Source organism: Solanum tuberosum, unplaced genomic scaffold (genome assembly GCF_000226075.1).
Source record: "Solanum tuberosum cultivar DM 1-3 516 R44 unplaced genomic scaffold, SolTub_3.0 scf00283, whole genome shotgun sequence".
Taxonomy (NCBI): domain Eukaryota; kingdom Viridiplantae; phylum Streptophyta; class Magnoliopsida; order Solanales; family Solanaceae; genus Solanum; species Solanum tuberosum.
Genome location: NW_006239207.1, coordinates 609,132 through 633,297, shown reverse-complemented (window position 1 = coordinate 633,297; position 24,166 = coordinate 609,132). Strand labels below are relative to the sequence as shown.

Here is a 24,166-nt window from a genome sequence, read left to right as displayed (position 1 = left end):
GCTAATCTTTAAAACTAAAAAAATTGGTCACTTATGACCCCTTAAGTTTAGGGATTAATTTTATTCGTCCTTTTTTATATCACTATGAACAAGTATGATCCTTTAAATGTGCAAAGTGGGACGTTTTTGGTCCAAGATTATGCAACCTCGACGGATTAAATCAAAGTTAATATGTAGGTGGATGAGATCATTTCACTCTTAACGAGAAGTATTAGGTTCTAAATCTTGAGAAGAAAAAACTAAGTATGTTATGGGATCGATTAGGTACCTAAGTCTAAGATGAAGTTATTGGACTAGTGGGGGCATCAACTAATTCACCTTCTTAATTCACATTCATACTATCATAATCATCATGATCATAGTGTGTTTGTAGATTATATCATGAAAATAAGGTGTTTCTTCAACATGAGTGTAACTATCAATTGGATGATAATTAGAACTACCTACTAATTTTCTTACCCTTAAACGGATTAGAATGGGGATATTTGAGATAAGGTGGAGTCACTTCAGTAGCGGACAAGATAAAAGAAGCAAGACTAAGATGATTCAGACATGGACATGTGAAAAGAAGATGAGCAGATGCCCTGATGAAGAAGTGTAAGAGGCTGGATGTAGTGGGTACAATGAGAGGTAGAGGTAGACCGAAAAAGTATTGGGAAGAGGTGATTAAACAGGACATGACATTATTTCAGATTACAGAGGACATGACATTAAATAGAAGGGTGTGGAGGTCGCATATTAGGATAAAAGATTAATAGGTATGAAGTGTTGTCTTGATTTTCGAGAGATTTAGTCATTTTCTTATAGTGTTTTGCTTTTGATTCCACCAACACTTGTTGTTGATTGCATTTAGGTGATCACATTATTTTGTGGTTGTTATTGTTTCCTTATTAGTTGTTTTGTTTCTCCACTATCATTTTTCCCTTTTTCATTATTCTGATATTTTATGCTCAAACCGAAGGTCCTCTAAAAACAATCTTCTTGGATAGGATTATGATATGCGTATACTCTACTTTCCCAGACCCCCTTGTGAAATTTTAGTAAGTATGTTGTTGTCATGGACACTTGGACATACATTTATGTATTAGTAGTAGAATGAGATCAGGTCCTTAGGAGCATCAAGCACAACAAAGTTTAAGCTATGTCAAGCAAAATGATCATCATTTCCATTTGTGATGGCAACTAATACATATTTTAGAACCATTTACTATGAATGAAAATTCTGTCAAATGCGAAGAACACATTGTCATTCCATGCACAAAGCAACTCAAAGTATCAACAATATAAACTAACATGTATCATTTGTGTTGCCACTTTCTGAAGAAACAGTATTGTTTTGCCAAAAGAGGCATAAAGATAAGGAAATGAAGCAACCTTTGCATGGTGTATAAAGCTATTTCTACTAAATCTCTTACTAGTCTATATTTTTCTACTATGAACTATTACCTGACTCTTGTAAGCACAGCCACATATTCATACAAATATATGATGAAGATAAACATTATATGAACCTCAAAACAGGAGTAGACACAAGATAAAGCAGCAGAAAAGAAAGATGGACAATCTGTTGAGAGATTTGTCCGCCTGCATTTCTTCCCTTCTCATTCTAAGACCACTACGTCCTCGGATGAGATAAGATCTAGGATGAGGATAAGCAATTCCAAACATTCTTGAAGAAAACATTTCTCCAAACACACCAACCACTGGGCTGAACAAACTGGTCATTGCTGTGCTCCCAAAGCTAGATGGAGCCATAGCTGCATAGCTACCAAAGGCTTGGGGGAAGTATTGCCGGTGATGTTGAAATGTGGAGGGTCGTGGAGGGTGGAGAGAAGTTTGACGAAGTCTCTGATGTAAGCGAGGAATTGGAGACACTGAATTACGCAGTGTCATTGTCCTAATTGCTCGAGGCCTATGAGGTATGTCTACATCTGCCTGAGCCTTCTTGGGTTCAGACTCCAATGATGATATCCCACGACCATAGAGAGGCACCAGCGAGGAGTTTGAAATGTGAGCTTTACAGACTGGACATTTAGAGTTTTCTACTGATCCTGGTCCAGAGCTCTCAACCTGAAGCCACTTGTAAATGCAAGGCCAGCAGTAGAGGTGACCGCAGAGGGTGACTACAGGATCATGTGCTGAGTCAAGGCAAATGTTGCAATCAAAACAGGAAGTGTCATTTTCAGAGGCTGCTGTTGGAAATGGAACTGAGTTTCTCTCATCAACGGAAATATCTTCATCAGACCCAACGCGGGTGATAGTCATGAAATCTGTTAAAGATGAAATTCACAAATAATCACGGACCTCACAATCACAAAATGCACTATAGAAATCAAACATCTGTGTATGAGCAAGCGAACTACATGAAATGCACAAATGGGACTAACAAACTTTTGATGAATGATAATTAGTTTGGTCTTCGCAGATTAATCAGAAAAGCGTTTCATTGTTTTCTCCTTCTTCTTTCTGTTTAAGAATCAAATGGGAGTGAGAGTATGAAAGCAAGTAGTATGGATTGGATACAAAATCATGTCCATTTAAATGCCTCTTTAATCAAGCACTAAAACAATGCCCTACAAAGTTTCATTTCACTAGCTTGAGTCTGTCCTATCTCGAAACCATTCGGTGAAAAAATATTGTAGTTCAAGTTATCAAAAAGACAAAAATAAACTTATGATTGCTTCCCAAAATTTGAATATATAAACCTGCATTATTAATTGGGTTAAAACACTCCAACATCCATTAGGATCCATGGATTTGGAAAACTTGTTTGAATAAAATAATTGACATGTATTCCCAGTCATATTCTCAATATCATTTCTTTTTTTGGAAACCCACAAACGCTACCCTTCAAGTGCACACTGAGTAAACTGTAAACCCGTTCATGTGCAATAACTTGCTAACCACACAGGAGGTGTAAACCGCACTAGGCAAGCCAAGTGCGACGAGTTCTCACTGAGAAGGCTGCTGGCGGGGGGAATCGATCCAAGGCTCCCATGTGGGAAACCACTCACCCAACCAACTCAGCCAACCCTTGCAGTTTTTTCTCAATATCATTTAGTCCCACGCAATAATGAAAAGTATCAGATGGAAATATAACACCAGACACCAGATAACATAAAACCAGTCTCTAACTCAAACCCCCCAAAGCTCAAACCCAACCCAAGTATCAATACTGTTTTCATTCCTATGTTCTACAATGATGCTTTAAAATATCACAATTTTACAACTACTACGTTTCAAACGCAAGCTAGCTGCAGTCAGCTGATTAGAACTGATATATACTTGTTAAATCAGTAACAGAACCTAAAGTTTGGTTTCATTTCTCCCAACCTATGCTGCTCGAACTCGTCAAAAATGTTGACGGATACATGTCTGATCCTCAAAAGTAACGCACTTTTGAAGGATCCGACACAAGTGCAGCAACATTTTCTGAGAGTACAAGCAACATAGCTCCCAAGTGATAAGCAACAAACTGAAACAGTAAAACAGAAACATCTTAAACACCATTTTCGAATGTAAACCAAAATAGCAGCAACACAAGATTCCATAAAAAGCCATAACAATCAAAAAGCCATATAAAAAAAATCCGACTAAGTGTAAAAGGACCAAAATTTACTCACATAAAAGAGAAACTAGAACGAATACCAAACACCCAAATCTCAATTTTTTTCAAAATCCGCCAGTAACTTTTCAAAAAATTGATTCTTTCAGTGTTCCTTCCTTATTTCTCAAGCAAATCAAGAGCACTAAACCCCTTTTCATTGAAATTAAACACCTATAATCGATCTCAAGCATCAAAAAAATCAAAAAAAATCATACCCATTGGCAAAAAGCAATCGATTGATAGAGAAAACTCATTGAGAAAGAGAAAAATCATACCGACAGATGAAAACCCCAAAGGAGAATTGGAAGAACCGCTAGAGAGGAAAAAGATAAAGGAAACGAGTAGTACCAAAAATACTGAATAGGGTGTGATTTATAGTGTGAACCCCATAAAAGCAAAAAGCCTCTTAAAGACAAATATGACAAAAAAAAAATTGTTTTTATAGTTGATGAAATATTTTATTAAAAAAAAAATTGAATTCATTCTATATTACTAAATGGGGGCAAGTAAGGTATTTCATTCGTTTCAGTTTATTTGTTCGGTCTTAATTTGTTACAGAGTTTAGTATTAGTTGAATACGAGATGGGTCAGAATAGTATTGACACTCAAACCATTTTGAAGTGACATGTTTTTTTAGTTGGCTACTTGAACTTGATTATGAAATAATCGTGTTACGATGATATACGAGAGGAATAGAGAAAAACTCGTAATTAGTGTGGAGCGATAGATAGAATTTGTTTTGCTCTCCTATGAAGTTTCAATACATTTATTGAGATATCGTGTGGTTAAATTTCCCGAAAGTATATGTTGACAATGACACATATGGTGAATTCGATTGAAGGGGGAGTACAAAATTTAAGGCTTATTAATTTTTACAACTACCTTTTAAGTAAATACTACTATTTATGTAGATATTTAAAATTAAAAGTCTTACCTAACATCTCCTAATCTTATAATTTTGTTTCCCTTTCATTTAATTCATAAAGTCAACATGACTGAGATTAGAAGCTAAAATATCTCTCTTTTTTTTTCCTTTTTTTTTTGCTTATATTCATAATATTTTTTTTAGTTTAATAGGAGTGAGGCTTTGTAAGGTAAGCCATAGATTTTATGTGAAAGATTGATGTGTGGATGTTGATTAGTTAAACTAGAGCTCATAGAAAGGGAATGACAGAATCAAATATACCGTCATAATAGCTAACATTTATCATTTGTGCACTATATAATTTTCATGCAAAGAGTGAATATTGAACCATCTTTAACCTAAGGTGGCTCCGCCCATGGTGACACCCAAATATCTTTAAAAAAAGGGAAAAGGGCCTAAAATTCCTCGAAGTATTGGAAATGGTACAAAACTACCTTCCATCCACCTATTGGCTCCAAAATACCCTACTCATCCACCTATTGGCTCCAAAATACCCCTGTCATCTACCTTTGGGTTCAAAATTGACCACTTATTTAACGGTTTTAAATTTAAACTATTTAAATATTTTTTAAAATACTTGGGCTCAACTATTGGTTATAATTTAACTTATTAATATAATTTATAAACCAACCCACTACCCACCCATTACTAATTAAACCCCACCCAATTAATAAACCCTCCCCAAATCCACCTTATTAAACAAAACCCTGAACTCTTCCTTTGTAAGACTGTATTCTTCTCAGTCAATTTCTCCTACGTTTAACAAAATCCTCCATTGATCTTCAAGATTTAGACAGATTGCAAAATTGCCTAGTCAATTTCTAATTTTTTTTTGGTTGGATTTTAATGGAATTGAAAATCCCAAGAACCAATCTTGAGTTTTTAAAAAATTGATTCATGATGAAAGAGTGATAGAAAAATTTATTCTAGGTTTATAAAATTAGTGTTTTGCTTCTTTCTCAGTTAACTGGTCTATATTACTATTTCTTTGTAATTCATTTGTTGATTATAACTAGTTAACTGGTCTTGTTTGGAAGCAAATGGGGTTGTCTGTTTGTTAATGTTTAATGAATGGTTTATTAAAACACTAATCTTATAAACCTAGAAAAAATTGACTGAGAAGAACACAACGTTGGAAAGGAAGAGTTCAGGGTTTTGTTTAATAGGTGAATTTGAGGTAGGTTTATTAATTGGGTGGAGTTTAATTAGTAATGGGCGGGCTTATAAATTATATTAATAAGTTAAATTGTAACAAATAGTTGAGCGCCACGTATTTTAAAAAATACAGTATTTAAATAGTTTAAATTTAAAATCGTTAAATAAGTGGTCAATTTTGAACCCAAAGGTGGATGACAAGGGTATTTTGGAGCCAATAGATGAATGAGAAGGGTATTTTGGAGCCAACAGGTGAATGGAGGGTAGTTTTGTACCATTTCTAATACTTCAAGGGGTATTTTAGGCCCTTTTCCGTTAAAAAAAAGTATTGGCAGGGAGACCATCTTCATTGATGGTGAAATGAAGCCAATATAGAGACAATTTTACCACTGAAATTTGAACTTCAGAAACATTGAAGAACAAACATAATGCCAAAGAAGAAACATAGCATAACACAACTATACAGACGAATCTCAGGTTTATCAAGTTATAATTCTTGCAGTGCCAAAGGCAAAGAGGGAAAATATAAAAGAGCTACATCTGTACCATTTTACAAGAATTTTTCTATGCAGGCCGTCAACGTTGTTTTAGGGACTGCACCAATGACTGTATCTTTCTTCTCTCCATCCTTGAAAATCATGACGGTTGGGATACTTCGTATCCCATATCTGGTCGCGATGCCAGGACTTTCATCCGTGTTCACCTTGAAGAATTTAAACTTGTCAGCAAATTCCTGTGATAGTTCATCAATAACCGGGTGAATCATTCGGCATGGACCACACCATGGAGCCCAAAATTCAACCAGAACAGGTAACTTAGACCCAATTACTAGAGTCTCCCATGATTGATCATTAACACCAGGCACTGCATTTTACAATAACTATGTTAAATAAACAAAGAAGCTCATAAAATGGTGGATTTGCTGCTAAAACTATGGTTTTAGCACCCTAATATGTATTCCACTTCATGTAATACCTCGACAACCAAAAATTACAACATAAGAAACCAATGCATCATATTTGTTGCATTACTCCTTGTAATTAGTCAGAGTGCTGGCTAGCATGGAAGATTTGACAACAGAGGATTTCATTTTTCTAACTAGGATTGTATTATTACAAGGGCAACGCCTGCGTTCTCACACAAAAGAAGCATAAGTCATTCATCCGATGAACGAAGCATGGTATGTAGACAAACCGTAATGATTCCTATGATCTGAAAATAGCCCCACATAATGTCAAGGAGAAAGCAGAAATTAGAACGTATATGCAATAATCGCTTTTACTAGAATAGTAATGTACCTCAGAGGAGTTCAAATATTTAACAGTAAATGGAGTTCAAAGCAATACTAGTTTGGGTAGGTTTTATTAGCCTTTACCCTCTCCAAAATTATGTACCCATTCCAGGTTAATCGACTTACTTCAATTCATTTACAAGCATCAGGCAATTCTAGTTTATGTTGTTTGGACTCTTAAAAAATATGGATTTGTGTGTGTAGGATCCTCCACAAGTAGTGCATTGTGGAAGGATTTGACACGGGTATGGCAACAATTATGGAGAGTCCAAACAACATAGATTCTAGTAGTCTTTCCACTCATTTGATTTCCGCAGTGTTCATAGAAACTTGATTTACTCTTTAATGTGTAGTTGAATATCCAACTTGAATGTCATGGAACTGACTTCTCATCAAATTTAAGATTGTATAATAATCTGGTAAATCATTGACAATCGCAGCAGTAGATAGCTAATATCTTTGAATCGTGACAACAAGACTACTCTGATACATGGGTGGATGTAGTGTTAATGTTACAGATTTATCCAAACTCAGTAGCTTTTGTGCACTAGTCAGTACTCACTCTGCCCATTATGTGAAAGGGTACAAAATATGAGGGTCAAAACATTTGATTTTAACAATGAAAAAATTTATAAATAAGAAAACACACTATAAGTAAACATAGCTAATAATTTAAAACAACAAACAATAACAATATCCCCAAGATAATTGCAGAGGGTAGAGTGTACACAACCTTACCCCTCCACATAAGAGGTAGAGAGATTGATTCTAATAGACCCTTGGCTCGAGTAATGCACATCAAAGAAGTTTAAAAAGAAAAATACACAAGTAAAGAGGACACAGCAAATATTAGGGAAAACATTACATAACATGACATAGAAACAACTAATAATAACAATAGCCAAATAATACGATAACCAAAACACGAAAAATAACATAACAGAAATCATCTGAAAAGAAACTACGAGAACAATGCTACTACAACTAGTATGAACATAGAAACAGGTACATTGCACCAAACTACCATCAAGCCCATCCAGCTGGAAAGCAAGACAATACTCAACTACCTGCTATGCAGGAATGAAGAATCCCAAACTCGAACTCGTAAAGTTCAAATCCTGAATTATCTTTGCTTTGCAACTTTCAATTGCGTGTTTAATCATTAATTTGGTCATAATTTAAGCTTTAAGAAAAAAAAAACCCAAATAACTCAAACTACAGGCAGAACTCAAGTAAGGATGAAAAAACAGATAAGTACCTAGAACAGCAGTATCCTGAGCCTCACAGACGATTCTTCCTCCTCTACGGGGAACAGATTTTGTAAATGAGCTAAAGGACACTGATGAACGAGTCGACTGGATCTTAAGACCATTGAATACAGAGAATTTAACAGAAGACCGGCGACCGGCAACAGGAGACAACGACGGCGAAGCAGCGCCGGCGGCGGCACGAGGAACTGCGATAGTTTCCAACAAACCAGCCATGGCAGAGTTGATAAATTTGTGTGGCTGAGTAGAATTTGTTTGGTTTTTTTAAGAGTTATGGTTTAGTGGTATTGTTGATAAAATGGATGAGGTGATGAATGTGTGTTAGTTGATGATTGGATAAGGAGGAGCTAATGTTCACCATTACACGTGTCACTTTCACTATTTTTGGGGGAAAAGTATCATTTTTGAAAAAAAATTGATAAATAGAATTATTATTTTTAGAAAAAAAATAGTGAGTACTTAAAATTGATAACTATTTGACATTTTTTTGATAGTAGATCAAAAATATGAAATGTGTGTAATATACTCGTAATGACATGATAAAGTGATGAATTAAATGATGGCATGTGGTACTTGAGTCTAAAAACTTATTTATGTTATAAACATATTTGTGTTATAGTGAATGTCTATTACGTGGATTCATATGGAGAAAAGCTAGGGATTCTACTTAGGGACCGAGTCAGTTTTTCCTATAAAAGAAGTGTTTCCCTTCCTTGTAATTCATCTCGAGAATCAGTTCAGAATACTTTTTGAAATCTCTCTCAATATTGATGTTGTAGGAGTACATTCCCAACATGAAAAGTGGAGAACAACATATCAATATATCGATCGTTTTTCCACTTAGTTTCAACTGAGAGTAGTTCTGAACAAGACAGAATTGTACTCATGAATAGATTTAAAGTCTTGTTACATCATATGCATCCATTCATATCGTATTTTTGGATATATGATCATCTTCAAGTGGTCATATCTTTCTTTCAAATCTTTCTATAAAAATAAGTAGAGAATTTGATCAAGATGATGACATAAGAATATCATAGGTTTAGCACAATTTTGTTTTGATACTTTATTTTCATCCTTAAATGGTGTATTCAAATCTCATAGCATCCAAATGAATTTCAGCATCTAACACTCATGAAAGGTAGTTTTTGTCTAAATTATAAACAATAATGAACTCAAGATTAGCCATATTAAAAAGAAGAAAAATAAATAATACATTAACCTTCACACTTAACTCATTGCCTTGCATAGTAAGGGTGTTGGATACAGAAATTCTTTTGGATGCAAACACTATTAAGGATGAATATAAAGTATCAAAATAAAATTGTGCTAAAGCATATATTTAAAGATCCACTTGTTTTATGGAAAAGCATGAAAGAAAGATATAACCACTTGAAAATGGTCATACGTTAAAAGCACGATATGATTGAATGCATCTAAGGGAGATGTTCTCCCAAGGTACTTTTCCTAGAAAACACTTAACAAAATAAGCAGATTTTGAAATTTTAGCTCCACAAGCTATATGTTGCTCATGAAATGCAGATACTTGGCTCTAGTGGGTTCTTATAATATGCCTGTAGACAAAGCTAGATACAAAAGAAAGAAGTCTTGAACAAGCTAACAATTTTGATACCAAGAGTTTACAAACAGTTACTTGATCAATTAGTTGAAATGAAAAACTATGTAATAGCAGCCATATACAAATTATCATCCACAAACATGGACACTCAGCTGCATGATTCAAGTCTGAAAACTAGTTTGTCAACATAAGGTGTATAACAGTATTGAAGTCTATATATGGTCAGCAGTCTCCATCTTAACTGGAGTTACTCTGGTTGACGCCTTTTCTGCCAAGGGAAGAAACTTATCACAATCCTCGCAACCAATCTTTTTGAATGCCTCTACAAGTACCTCGATGAATCCCGCCAACATGGCCTTGAAACTCCGAGAACAACCTTTATCACCACCAGCCTCGAGAACGCACCCTCTAACAAGGCTACCCACACGAGCACCTTCCATATATGCTTTACATGCCACAAGAATATCTTGACAACTTTGAAAGTAATGCCCTATAACAAAATCCTCAAAGTGCTGCAGCAAGAAAGCAGAATGTTCAAATTCGTAGTGCTTGATTTAGAACGAAAAAGTCACAAAACTATACCAACTATAACAATAAAGTCACCTTGACGAGTAAGTTTTGTTGTTATAAGGAAAAGTCTAGTGACTAGACTGTTATAATGGTGAAGTTCAGCATCTCTATTGACAAAATAGTCATGACTTTGTTGTTGTTACAGGGGGGAAAGTTTAGTCACTTTGTTGTTACAATGTTAAAGGTTTATTTACTTGAATGAGATTAAAATTTAGTTTTGTAACTTTACTGTTCCAACAGATAAATCCCAAAGAAAAAACATCGCAAAGCATAATTGAAAAGTTTATTAAGTTATAGATGGTCATGAACGATATACCTGTGGTGGTCGCCTCATACAAAAGACCATTGTCTTTAGATTAAAAATGCAAGTGTGCTCGTTATAGCGCAGTGAGTTTCGTTCCCCTATGGCTGAGCCATTCATCTTGGCATATCCAGGCTCATTGAAATAGGGCTTTGCGTTCAATATTAGCCCTTGTATGGAAACCAAAACTTGCAGCATAGTTGATTCACCAGGGATCCATTTCTCCTTCCCTCTACCACCCCAAGTGTTAAGAAGGCTCAGGCAGACTTTTCCACACTCATACAAGTTTGGATTGATCCGAAGGCCAAAAGAATGGTAGTGTACATGCTAGCAGCAATAATTAGCAAGGTGTTAGGCTTGAGGTTAAAAAGAGGAAGAAAAAAAATAGAACAGTTCCACAGATAAATTGAGGCATCTTAGGCGAAAAAGAAGGCAAAAACATAGTCAGAGAAGAAATGAGACACATACCGGTGGAACATTGGGATAGTTGCTAGGGAAGTAAACATCAAAAAAGAACAAACCGTCATGGTAAGGAGTTCCATCAGCTCCAATAATTACTGCTCTCAACAGATCCATTCTTGTTTCATACACCCGGACAAATATGGTATCTGCTCATGAAAAGGCACTCAGATGAGTGTGGTTATATGAAATATGACAGGCAGAATTTTATCGCTGATCACATTATGAGCTCCTCAGAAAGTCATTACTTGAACAAATTTTGTAAGCATGTATGCCAAATTTCAATAACTTGATGCCAAGACAATCATCACAGATCAGGTAGGAATGCTAAGAAAGACTGGAAAATTTGCTCATGTTACCAGGTAAATCTTTCTCCAGTATCTTCCACTCCTCCTGTATCCTCTTGGCACAACCCTTAGAGGCCTATACAGAACAACAAACATTTAGAAATAAGATAATGAACGACTATTCAAAACTATAAACCACCTACAGTTAAACCAACCTGGTTGTCATGAGATGCAAGTCCAGAAAAGTAATTGCCTGAATGATCTTGAACAGTATCAAATTTCTTGAAAAGACGAAAATTCTTCAGACTTTCACCTAAATCTCCATGTTGTTCCTTAGTAGGAGCTGATTCACATTGGAGTGATAGACTTGCACTGTTATGCAGACCATGCGTCCAGAGTTCATGATCCATTTCCTGATGGAAATAGTGCATAGCACCTGGTGCAAGAACAGGCCCCGTAGAAAGCTGTTCTGGAAGAAAATAGTTCATAGCATCTGGTGGGAGAATATACCCTGGATGAACCTGTTCCAGTGGAAGAGAGTTCATATCACCTGGTGCAAGCATAAACCCTGGATGAACCTGATGCAGAGGGAGAGGGTTCATAGCACCTGGTGCGAGCATAAACCCTGAAGAAGCTTGAGCAGTTGGCATATTAGGGGGGAAATTCATCCAACTAGGCATTGGTGGAGGTACAAAGTGAGCTGTAGGGAACGGAGCTCCACCAGGAATAGATGGAGTATGCCAACTATGAGAAACTGTTCCAGGGGATAAATGGATCTTCCTTCTAAGACGAGACCCTTGAATGTTAAGAGATTTTTCTACCCCGGGCGAAACATTTGTAGAACCATTTTGTTCTTTAAAACATATCCCCTTTGAGTTTGCTTTGGCAGAAAATTTGCCCTTGACAACAGCAGGTCCCAGAGATGACGAAGATAGCTCAAATGGTGTAGGCTTAAAAACATGATTTAAGTCATAAAATGAAGTGGACGGGTACTTTAGTACCTCAGGGGTTTCTCTTCCAAAAGGAGAATTCAGAGCTTTTGAAGTGGACGATGTGCTTGTAGTGGTTGATGTCAATTTAGCTTTAGCAAAACCAGACATCCATGGGATTGGAACCTCAACTCCAGGTGGAGTATCCATATGATCAAAATGTGATTGCAAAATGGCATAGTCGTGATGTGCTAGGTCATTAAAGTACATGTCCATAGACGGATCATCTTCATAAAAAAGGTTCGCAGGCACTTCACCTGATTCTGAAGGGCAGTGCTTCTTCGAAGACTGAACTTGACTCGGTCCAACACTATATTCTGAACCACCATAACCAAGGGATAGCTCGAGAAAATCCTGCGAATGAGGCAAGAATTTACAAAATAACCCCCAACAGAAAACACATAAAACACAGAGATAATCAGTACTTCAGGAGTATGCTAAGATCTTTGTAATATCTATGGTAAATTCTGATTACCTTCCCTTTGCCACGGGATCCAGTATTCCCATCAATGAACATCACATCATTATCACCTCCTTTCATGTCAACATCTCCATGGTGAATAGGCTAAAAAATGAACACACTTCATCAGCGTTATTACCATGTACTACAATCAAGTGTTACCCTGCAAGCAATAATCTCAAAACACAAACCAATAAAGATTCAAACCAAAATATCTATGCAAGTCCTGTATAAAAAATTGAAAAATAAAGACAGAAGTCTTGCACATAGCAAGTTGTATGTAATTTTTTAACGAAAGGCTAGTGGGCCACATTGCACGCTGTAAGTAATGAAAAAGACTATTTCATGACTATATAGCATTAAGCCATTAACAATGTGCATTTGTTTTTAGGTCAATAATCGATAATTATGCTTCTCATTTGTTTCTATTCAAGCCCCAACATTTGTTTATCTGTTGAAGGAATACACTCGTGCACCATTCAGACAAAAACTTGAGAAACCTGATTCTAGACTAAGTCTACAGCTAGTTTGCGTTTCTTTTACTAGGTTGTGTGTATATTTCCCTGTTTAAAGAGAATGATAAGTGAAAACCAACAACAACAAAATTTTATCTCTTACAACCTCCTAAACTGACTTGCCCATATTCTCAACAGATTTGAAACTCATCACTGCTATACTTCACACTAATTCGTGAATCTTAGGAAACCTGTGATGTTAATTAACTTGACTTCAGTATTTCAAAAGAAAAAACGGGACTTTTGCATTACATAATCTAACTTTTATTGTGATTCAAGAAACTGTACATCTCTAATACAAAGAATTATTGGGATCTTCACACAAATAGCCGGACAGATTTAGTGTTTACTTTTTCTAGCAGGTATACATAGATTATACGTATTATACATCCGCCGGCAATTTTTAGTTTAATCAGTTGGGTGGACGGCTATTTACGTTAATGGCGGAAGCTTCTTTAAGAACCTTCACAGTACAATTTATCTTAGAGAAGGAACCAAATAAAAGAATTTTATACCTCCTTCTGTTTAGCACTCTCTGATTTTGAAATCCAAGCAATCGGGGGCGAGACTTCCGCCACCTGCGCATCGGTTGAGCTCCCACCAGGGAACACTCTTTTCCTGTGCATTAATTCCATCAGAATCACACAGACCAGCACAATGAAAACAAAGAAAACCAAATTGGTCTGTTTTACTTGGAATTATGGGAAACACTCTTTAACTGTGCATTAATACCATCAGAATCACACACTCACACAATAAAAAAAAAAAGAACATCAAATGGGTATGTGTTTTACATAAAACTCTGCTGAAACACTCTTTTCCTGTACATCAAGAACATCAGAATCACACAGACACACAAAACGAAAACAAAAATAAGAAGAAAAGAAAATCAAATTGGTATTTGTTTTACTTGAAGTATTTTGGAAACACTCTTTTCCTGGGCATCAATAACATCAAATCAGACACACAAAATGAAAAGAAAATAAAAGAAAACAAAATCATATTAGTATGTTTTTTACTTGAGGTTCTTTGGAAACACTCTTTTCCTGTGCATCAATAATATCAAGAATCACACAAAATAGAAGAAGAAAAATAATCAAATTGGTATGTGTTTTACTTGAAATTCTGTGGAAACACTCTTTTCCTGTGCATTAATAACATCAGAATCACACAAAACCATGGCGGAGCCAAAAAATTTACCAAGAGGTTCGACATCTGAAGAAGTAAACACATGAAAAGGCCAAAGAAGGTTCGACGTCTACTATATACATAAAAAATAATTTTTATTCGTGTATAAACAATGTAATTTTCTATCAATAGAGGTTCCGACTACGGATGAACCCACCTCGGGACCCTACCTGGCTCCGACCTGACACAAATCCACATAAGGTGAATAAAAAATCCTAAAAGAATAACAGTATCAACAGAATCACACAAAAAAAAGAGAACCAAATTAAATGAAAAGCATTGAATGGTTCTGTGTTTTGCTCAAAATTCTGGTGAAACACACTTCATTAAAGCATCAGAATCACAAATAAAGGAAACAAACTAAAAAAGATTCTATCTTTTTGCTCTAACTTCAGGTGGAACACTCATTTCATATGCATAAACACCATTAAAATAACACTAGAAAATAAAAATAACAGTCAAAAAACACCAAATGGCCCTTTTCTAATGCACTAGTATCATCAAAATCACAGTCACCAGATTAAAAAAATTCTAAAACATGCAATTTTTTTTACTCAGAATTCTAGTGAAACACTCTCTTTCCTGTCAAAAATAACATAAACAAAATACAAACAACAGAAGAACATCAAATGCAGTATGATTTATTAATCAGAATTCTCCACTTACATACAAAAAAAGAAAAAAAATGATTTTTTTCTATGTAACATCTTTAGATTCAGGGACCACATAAAGGGAAAAAAAATAACTTTTTGGGGCTTTGCTTTTCACTCGGAATTCTCTTTCTATATACATGATTAAAAAATAAAAATCCCCCAAATCAAAATGAACACAGATTAAAATAAAAATGGAAACTTTTTTTAAAAAACAACCAAATGGGTATTTTTTTTTAATTCAAAAATCGTTTTATCTACGCATCACCATAATCAAAATCAACAAAAACCCAGATACCCAAGTGGGGTCTGGATGATGTGTAGTCAGCTTAGACTGTTTTCGATAGACCTCGATTAAAAAAAAACTATATAAAAAAGAAAAAGATCCAAATGGGTATGTGTTTATACTGAAAAAAAACTAATCTTTATCTACACATCAAAATCAACAAAACCCAGATACCCAAATGGGGTCTGGATGATGTGTAGAGGTAAAAAAAACTGTTTTCGATAGACCTCGAGTATAAAAAAAGAAAAAGATCCAAATGGGTATATGTTTTTTACTGAAAAAAAAAATCTTTATCTACATATCAACAAAACCCAGAAAAAAAAAGTGATGAATCAGTGTTTTTACTTGGAATTCTGAGAGATGCATCGAGACGGCGGCAACTCCATTAATGGACTGCAGTTTTCAGAAGAAGAAATGTGAATGAAGAGGAAGAGAGGCAGCTAGGGCTTTAACTACTATGGTGATCAAAATCTTGTTTTTATATATAGAAATTACGTTATTGCAATCTCCTCTCTACAGAAAAACAAAAACTCTTTTATGGCTGATTTGACAATTTTAAGTGTTTACTGTTTACTTGCTTTTTCAACGTGTCTTCCCCTTTTTGACACGCCTTCGCGCCTCCACCTCGGTTTCAATGTTTCATACTTGTCAAATGACCAAAATACCCCTTATATATGTAACGAACATTTTCGACACGTCTTCACGTCTAGTTAGAATACAACGTCGTAGAGTTTGGAGAGCATGGAGTGTACGCAGATTTTATCTCTATTGCAGAGATGGAGAGACTGTTTTCGATAGATCCTAAGCTTAAGATAAGACACGTTGAAAAGGCAAGTAAACAGTAAACACTCCCTCGAAATGACTAAAATACCCCTAATATATGTAACGAACATTTTCGACATGTCTTCGCGTCTAGTTAGAATACGACAGCGTAGAGTTTGGAGAGCATGAAGTGTATGCAGATTTTATCTCTATCGCAGAGATGGAGAGACTGTTTTCGATAGATCCTAAGCTTATTAAGATAAAACACATTGACAAGGCAAGTAAACAATAAACACTCTTGAAATGACTAAAATACCCCTTATATATGTACCGAACATTTTCGACACATCTTCACATCTAGTTAGAATACCACATCGTAGAAGTTTGGGGAGGATAGAGATTAGAGTGTATGCAGATTTTATCTATATCGCAGAGATGGAGATACTATTTTCGATAGATCCTAAGTTTAAGATAAAAAAAAATAGTCTAGGAAAAGAAGTAATGAAGAATATAAGAAACACAATAGAGTAACAAAAGCATGAGATAGGGAGTAGTAGAATAATACGACAACAAGATAATATTATAATTAAACTATATGAAACAACATAATAGTAACTGAAGTCAAAAAACAAAAAACTACGAGAGTACTACTATGAATACTAGTATGGATAGCAAGACGATACCTCTTACCTATTAGTATGAACACTTTCTTACCTACTATTCTTCTTACTCTAGTTCGTGTCCTCCACACTTATCTATCTAGTGTCAACCTCGATTAGTTATAAATGTGTCATATTCTGTCTAATCACATATTTTTGTGATATTTCTTCGATCCACATATATCTACCTCTCTTGAATCTATCATAGACAACCTCGCACACCTCCGTACTAAGGTAAATGTGTTTTTCCTCATCACATGTCTCAACCATTTCAATTTCACTTCTCACATCTTGTCTTCCATTGAAGTCGCTCACTTTGTCTCGAATTTCCTCATTTTTAATCATATTTTTCTAGTATATGCACACATCCAACGCAACATTCTCATCTCTGACACTTATTTTCTTATTTTCTGAGTGTGAGAGTTCTTGAGTTGCAAACACTCCTCATACAACAAAATTGGTTTAACTACCACTTTGTACAACTTACTTTTAAGTTTTAGTGGCACATTCTTATCACATAAGGCATCGGATACGAGCCTCCATTTCATCACACTGCACTAATACGGTGAATGACATATCCTCATCAATCTCCATATTTTCCTAGATAATCGACTAGAGATATTTGAAATTGCCTCTCTTTTGAATGAATTGTGTATCAAATCTTACTTCTACATCAACCTCATGCATAATATCACTGAACTTGCACTTCACGTATTCAATCTTGGTCCAATTCAACCTGAAGTCTTTAGACTCTATGATTTGTCTCCAACTTTCTAGCTTAGTGTTTAACTCCGTCGCGAGTCTCATCAATCAAAGCTACAACATCCGCAAATAACATACAACATGACATATCATCTTGAATTTGTCATGTACATTCATCACCAAGGCTAATAAAGATAGGCTAAGGGTTGATCTATGTTACAACCCCACCAAAATGAAAAAGTGCTCTAAGTATCATTTCAATTTCTTTACTCAGATCTTGACTCCATTGTACATGTCCTTGATCAATTTAGTGTAAGTCACGGGTACACTTCTAGCCTCCAAGCATCTTCACAGAATCTCCCTGGAGAATTTATCATCCTTCTAGGTCAACAACAATCATATAAAAGCCTATTATGTTAGAAGTTAGGTTTAAAATAGCCTCTTAAGTATTGAACAATTTTGATTATTTAAATTTATCAAAATAGGGAATATTTGATACGCAAACAGAATAAAGTAAATGTCAAATTTTATTTTGAACTTAATCACTGTTAAATTTTTCTCAAACTCCGTTAAAGGAAAAAGATATATATATATATATATATGTGAGTTCTTTGTGTAACAGTAAATGTATATATGAATTATTTTTATAACGATGGTTATATCAGCTCTAAAAAGTATTTTAAATTTACAACTATTAAACACGAGGGATATTTTTGTCATTTCCTCTCATTGGTCGCAAATGTTATGGTTTTATCTTCCTTGGCGACAAAGGAATATGTGGGTCCCAGATTGCATTATCCAGCCACATAGGATAAAGTAATTAACCATTTGGAACTTCAAGGAGAAAAAATTGTATCTTGAACTAATACAAATATTAAAGTTATGATTCAGGTAATTAATTTGGAGCAAAGTTTACCTTAAACAACATTTTAAGAATAACAACTGCGAATTTTCATATCAATAAAAAAAATTACTTTAGTTATAAAAATAATTCATCTTAAAGTGGCAAATAGCTACCATTCATCTTACGAATTTTGCAAAATTCAATAATTTTTTCTATTTGTATTTATCATTAAATAGATATAAATTCTTTATTTATAAATAATTTATTCAAAATCTAATCATCAGATTTTCTACAATTCAAAAATTATAAGTTCAAAATACATTTGATGAGATCTAAATTGGACTATTAGAATCAAATCGACACGGAAAATAAATACTACAATTTTAATCAAGTAAATTCAATCAATATCGATTCAAACACGAAATTTAAAGATAGAGGGGAATAAGAGAAGAGACGAAAGAATGGTTAATTGAATCCAAAATTAATTAAGGAAAAAAAAAACTTGAATTCAATATAAAAGAAAATTCACTTGAAATGTACAAATAAGTGACCCAATATAAAATCACGAGCAAGTAATTTTCGATCAACAATGAATATCGATCCATCAAACTAAGCTACAATAAGTTGTCCTAATATAGGGATTTCATCATCTACAAGATATCAATATCTCAATTCATCATCTCAAAACAATCTAAAGAACAAAATGGCTAAGAAATTTGTTTATAAGATGTTTCTTACAAGAGTAGTCTTTTTATACAAATAGCCCAAAAATGACTTATTCAAACTATTTAAAATATAGCCAATAATATATTACTATTCCTTCCCGCGTACCCCTCAACTCAAATCTATCCATTTTGGCGAGAGTGAGGCGAGTTTGGCTATCACATTGAGCTCGTCACGTGGCTTTGAATATAACTTAATTATACGTGAGGTGTACACTAACTATACATGAAGATATACGAATTATTCAATTCTGACTAACTCAAAATTTTCTCTAAACAATTCTAAATTTTAAATATGAAATCCTCTCTATGTTTCAATTTTTTGATATATAATTTACTTAAAATGATTCACATTTACAGTACATCATTTTTTTTAAAAAGAGCAGAAGAAGGACGAAGTAGAAGAAAAAGATTAATAAATGATGAGGAAAGCGTCACGAAAAAAATAGATCCAAACATGGAAGAAGTAGATGTGCGTAGTTGGTAAAAAAAGAGAAGGGTAGATTGAAGGAATTTGGCACTAGTCATCCATAACCTTCGGTCTATTGTTAACTTCATTGTGTGTCTCGTCAATTATAATATGTTATTGAAAAATAGAATATACTATGATATCATAGGATATGTTATTCATCACCAAAACACATAAAAACATGTTAACCATGTTGCAATTCCATCTCGGTAATTGCTCCGACCTCCGAATCTCCTTCTACTATCCTCACCCGAGTCTTGACTTCATCATATACACTTGTCTTTAATCGTCCTAACTACAAGTACACCTTTAGCCTCAAAACATCTCCATAGAACACCTAGGGACTTTATCGTATATTTTTTTAGGTCAATATAGGCATTATATGTAAGTCTTTCTTACTCTCCCTATACTACTCCAATATCAATCTCTGAACGAGATGAATGACTTCTAAAGTGGAACACCTCAACATGAATCTAAATTGATTCTCGGTAATAGACACAATTGGCCTTATCCTTATCTCCATCGCCCTCTCTCAAACTTTTATAGTGTGGCTTAACATTTTGATACCCTATAGTTATTGCAATTCTGAATATCTCTCTTATTTTTATATAATAAAATTATTATACTCAATCTCCACTTTTCGAACATTTTTAATATCCTAAAAATAACATTAAACAACTCAGTCGATCATCTCGTAATATTAACATGTTTTTTTATTCCCCTTATTAGAATTCTTGATTTTACCACTGATGAAAGAGACTATCCTTTGAACTCTCATCTCATGAAAAACTTTATCATCAAATGACAAATACAAAATAGAATATTGGAATTTTCTTTTTTGATAATTTGAAAATTGGAATTTTCCATATGTCCAATGTAGATATACATATTTTGTTTATTTCCAAAAAAAATCAGTGGATTATTGAGGACCATCGAATAAATTACTTTTCCTTTAAATAGATTAAAAGGTAAAAGGCATTTTTCACAAAGAGTTTCAAGAATCTAGATGAGTTGAAGGTTAAGAATAACCATTTTTTATACTGATTTAATACCTAAAAGAACCCCTAAACTATTTCTGTTTTACCAATTTAATACTTAAATTATGGATTGTTATTATTAGCTAATTAATAATTGCATAGAATCAGATTTTAAGTTACATACATCTAGATATATGTATTTTTGCTACAAGACACACTAAAATAGGGAGAGAGACGAGTGAGATAGGAGAGATGCGAGTGAGAGAGTCAGGTACCTATGAATCTACTTGGATACCATGTATATATATATAGAGAGAGAGAGAGATCAAATTGGGTCTAATTTTGACCTCATATATTCGTGATACATGTATCTAGACATATTTGGACATGTCATATACATGTATCCAAAGTCCAAAATCTAATAAAGTTCATAATATTGTAAACTAGCGTGAATCTAAGTAATTAACTCCTAAACTAGTGAGATTTATGTAAGTTGCTCGTAAATATTTTATGAATTTTATTACTTATTAGGCTGATATAAATGTAAAAATGCTTAAACTCCCATATCTAAAAGAATCAATAGTGATTTGAGTAGTAAATTCGATCAAGAAAAGAATATTGGAGAACATGAAGGTGACATGAGAGGATGAAAAAAAACCAAGCCTAAGGCACTATTCAGTATTCGATATTCGTTTTGGGGTCTCATTAATTCGAATTTCCATAAAAAAAAAAGTATCACTTTGAATGATAAAATGTTCTCTATACCAAAGACAATTCCATATCTGAAGTTCAATCTCAAAATCTCTAATTACCACTCCACCACAACATTTGACGATAAGTAAGGCCCTCCTCTCCTTTTGTAGATTCCTTTTTCCAACTTTTTTGTTAAAAGCTTTGTGCTCTCTTTTCTAGCCCTATATGCCAACTTGTCCTTAATTTCCATCTATAAATAGCAACTCAATCTCATAGTTATAATTCAAGGCGTAGCAAATTCATAATATATACTTGCTCTCTTACATAACTAAAAAACTCTATTTCATCCCCCTTAGCTTCAATCTCCTAAACATGTCGAACAAGTGTGGTAGTTGCGATTGCGCTGATGTCAGCCAATGCGTGTAAGTAATTATTGACCTTTAAATTTATGTGACGTAGTTTAACTGAACACGAAATTTAACAAAGAAAAAGAATACTACTTTTAAAAGTTGTGAATGGATGGAAGTGTCATCAATTTTCTTCTAATATTAGTTAAGTTTCGTGTATAATCATGTCTAAGGGAAAAATGCCTTTCCACTTTCGAAACAGGTAGAGGTGGATTTAATATTTTAAGTTTATTGGTGTGAAACATTGTTACGATCAAGATAATTAGGTGTCATGAAGCTAGCAAAATAAGCATCAGAAGACAATACGTAAGACGACAAAAGAGAAATACATCAATAGAGAAATAAATATTTAACATGGTTCGATCAATCAATCTAATTCACAAGAGAAGATGAGCAATCCACTATATAAAAACGAGTACAAAATATCGAGAGAAATAACCTCACAAATTTTACTCAAACTAAAAAAAGGTACACAAATGATATACCGTAATACTTGTATCTCACAAACATGACTACCACGTCCATTAATTCTTTTATCACAATTTATGTCAATGCATATAACTATATATTTTGATTTTTTTTAATTTTTTAATTATATATAGTTCAAATCGAAAATAACGTATAGCGATGTAAATTAATGTTTGTAAATATTGCAGGAAGAAGGAAAACCAGTATGATATCATCATCGTAGATAAGAGGTAATTAACTCCCCGAAAACAAGAATATAACTTGAAATAAACAAAATTACCCCTATTTATTGATTCATTTTTTCTATACCAAAAGATAAATTTATGTACTAATATTTTTTAACTATTGATGTTTCTATTTCCAGAGTCAAATGATTTTTTTTTAATCATGATTTATTAATTATTGTGACTTCTAAAACTTTTTAGGTAGTTTTTAAATATATAAATTTTATTTTATGATATTTTTTTAAAAAATACTTGCCGAATTAACACCCAAAATTAGTTGATTTTTTACTCTCATATTTCGAATCAGAACACAAAACACTATTTAAAAAAATCACTATTTTTTCATTAAAATTTGCCACTAAAAAAATAGTTAAATGAAGATCTATTTTTTATCATGCGCTTTTCTAGTGATTTAAAAAAATAAATGAAAAAAATTTATATTTCGTAACACAATTTTTTATTAATTCGTAATGGAAAAAACTTCATAGGCTTGTAAATTGAAACAAAGGGAGAGCAAAGTAGATTATTTTCTTAATTCTTTCTATGAAATTCTTGCCTCTTAATTGCCATTAAATTTGTTGTTGTATATGTTGTCTTTTTGTCTTTCTTCCTCTTGTAGTCCGGGGTGTGGAGCTACAAGTCTGAATATAAGTTCGTCAAATTTATTAACTTTTACTCAAATAATGTGTTTATATTAAGAATTTTATTAAATATATATAAATATCAAATTTAAAATACAGTTATTACTATTTAAAATAATCATTATATAGAATTTTTAAACATTTATATATACAATTAAAATTCTGACTTCGCCTGCTAACACAGCGATACGGTGGTGATGATGGATGTTGGAGCTGAAGAACATGATGGAAAATGCAAATGTGGCAGTAGCTGTGCCTGTGTGAACTGCACTTGTGCTCATTAAGAATGTCAAGAACAATTTATCTAAAACTATATGAGTGATATGTGTTTAAATAAAATAACAATATTACTTTGTTATCTATGGTGAAATAAGAGTTCCTTGTGCTAAACACAAAATGTAAAGGAGTAAGTACTCTACTTAGTGTCTTGTCTCTTTGGTCAAGTTTGTAGCACAAGTTTTCATTGTTAAATAGACTCTGCTACTACTACTTTACTTATTCCGTCCGTTTCAATTTATCTGACCTACTTAATTTTTTTTAGTCTACTTCATAAAAAATAACTATTTCCCTTATAAATGATTCTTTAATTTTACCTTTCCACCTATACTTTCAAATAACTCCGTATCTTTTCATTAATTAAGAGTTTAATATCATATTGAAAAAGATTTATCTAGATATATGCATTTTTGCTACGAAATATACTAAAATAGAGAAAGACCAGTGCGATGGGAAGGTAAACGAGTTAGATAGTCATATATCCCAAATATATGAGAATCACACTAGATATATGTATTTGGTATGATTCACATGTATTTATGATACCAGATACATAAAAGAGTGACAAGGGAGACAAACGAAATTTGTTATGTATTCCTAATATATGTGAATATACAATGTATTTAGAACAACTTATACCTAATTTTGACCCCATATATCTCGAGATACATGTATCTGGACGTATCTGAATGTACAAGAATTTGATAAAATTCATAATTGTAAACTAAAGTGTATCTAAATAATAATATCTTAAACTAGTGGAATTTTGATAAGCTCCCTATCTAATTATTA

General features: G+C 33.6%; 3 protein-coding genes and 1 long non-coding RNA gene across 5 annotated transcripts; 1 reads left to right on the top strand and 3 right to left on the bottom strand.

Moving 5' to 3' along the window:
• Positions 1 to 1,267: 1,267 nt before the first annotated feature.
• LOC102588289 (E3 ubiquitin-protein ligase RMA3-like) lies at positions 1,268 to 4,019 on the bottom strand. Of its 2 annotated transcripts, none has more exons than XM_006358919.2 (2): positions 3,883 to 4,019; positions 1,268 to 2,270 (listed from the first exon to the last, which is right to left on the bottom strand). In XM_006358919.2, exon 2 carries the CDS (start codon positions 2,263 to 2,265, stop codon positions 1,513 to 1,515), a length of 753 nt encoding a protein of 250 aa, XP_006358981.1. In that variant the 5' UTR covers positions 2,266 to 2,270; positions 3,883 to 4,019; the 3' UTR covers positions 1,268 to 1,512. The 2 variants fall into 2 exon arrangements, with proteins under 2 accessions (XP_006358981.1, XP_015169680.1); XM_015314194.1 differs by having other exon boundaries at positions 3,823 to 3,978.
• Positions 4,020 to 6,099: 2,080 nt separating this feature from the next.
• Positions 6,100 to 8,560, bottom strand: LOC102587966 (thioredoxin-1-like). The gene is made up of 2 exons (XM_006358918.2): positions 8,237 to 8,560; positions 6,100 to 6,551 (listed from the first exon to the last, which is right to left on the bottom strand). The coding sequence occupies exons 1-2, from the start codon at positions 8,460 to 8,462 to the stop codon at positions 6,238 to 6,240; spliced, it is 540 nt and encodes a 179-aa protein (XP_006358980.1). The 5' UTR covers positions 8,463 to 8,560; the 3' UTR covers positions 6,100 to 6,237.
• A 1,277-nt stretch (positions 8,561 to 9,837) lies between these two features.
• On the bottom strand, positions 9,838 to 16,057 carry LOC102587645 (uncharacterized). The gene is made up of 8 exons (XM_006358917.2): positions 15,876 to 16,057; positions 13,922 to 14,024; positions 12,907 to 12,996; positions 11,658 to 12,785; positions 11,515 to 11,578; positions 11,165 to 11,304; positions 10,712 to 11,023; positions 9,838 to 10,337 (listed from the first exon to the last, which is right to left on the bottom strand). Exons 1-8 carry the CDS (start codon positions 15,914 to 15,916, stop codon positions 10,038 to 10,040), a joined length of 2,178 nt encoding a protein of 725 aa, XP_006358979.1. The 5' UTR covers positions 15,917 to 16,057; the 3' UTR covers positions 9,838 to 10,037.
• Positions 16,058 to 21,606: 5,549 nt separating this feature from the next.
• LOC107062931 (uncharacterized) lies at positions 21,607 to 23,596 on the top strand. The gene is made up of 3 exons (XR_001474955.1): positions 21,607 to 21,780; positions 22,422 to 22,463; positions 23,283 to 23,596. It is a non-coding gene; the product is annotated as an uncharacterized lncRNA (long non-coding RNA).
• The last annotated feature ends 570 nt before the right edge of the window (positions 23,597 to 24,166 follow it).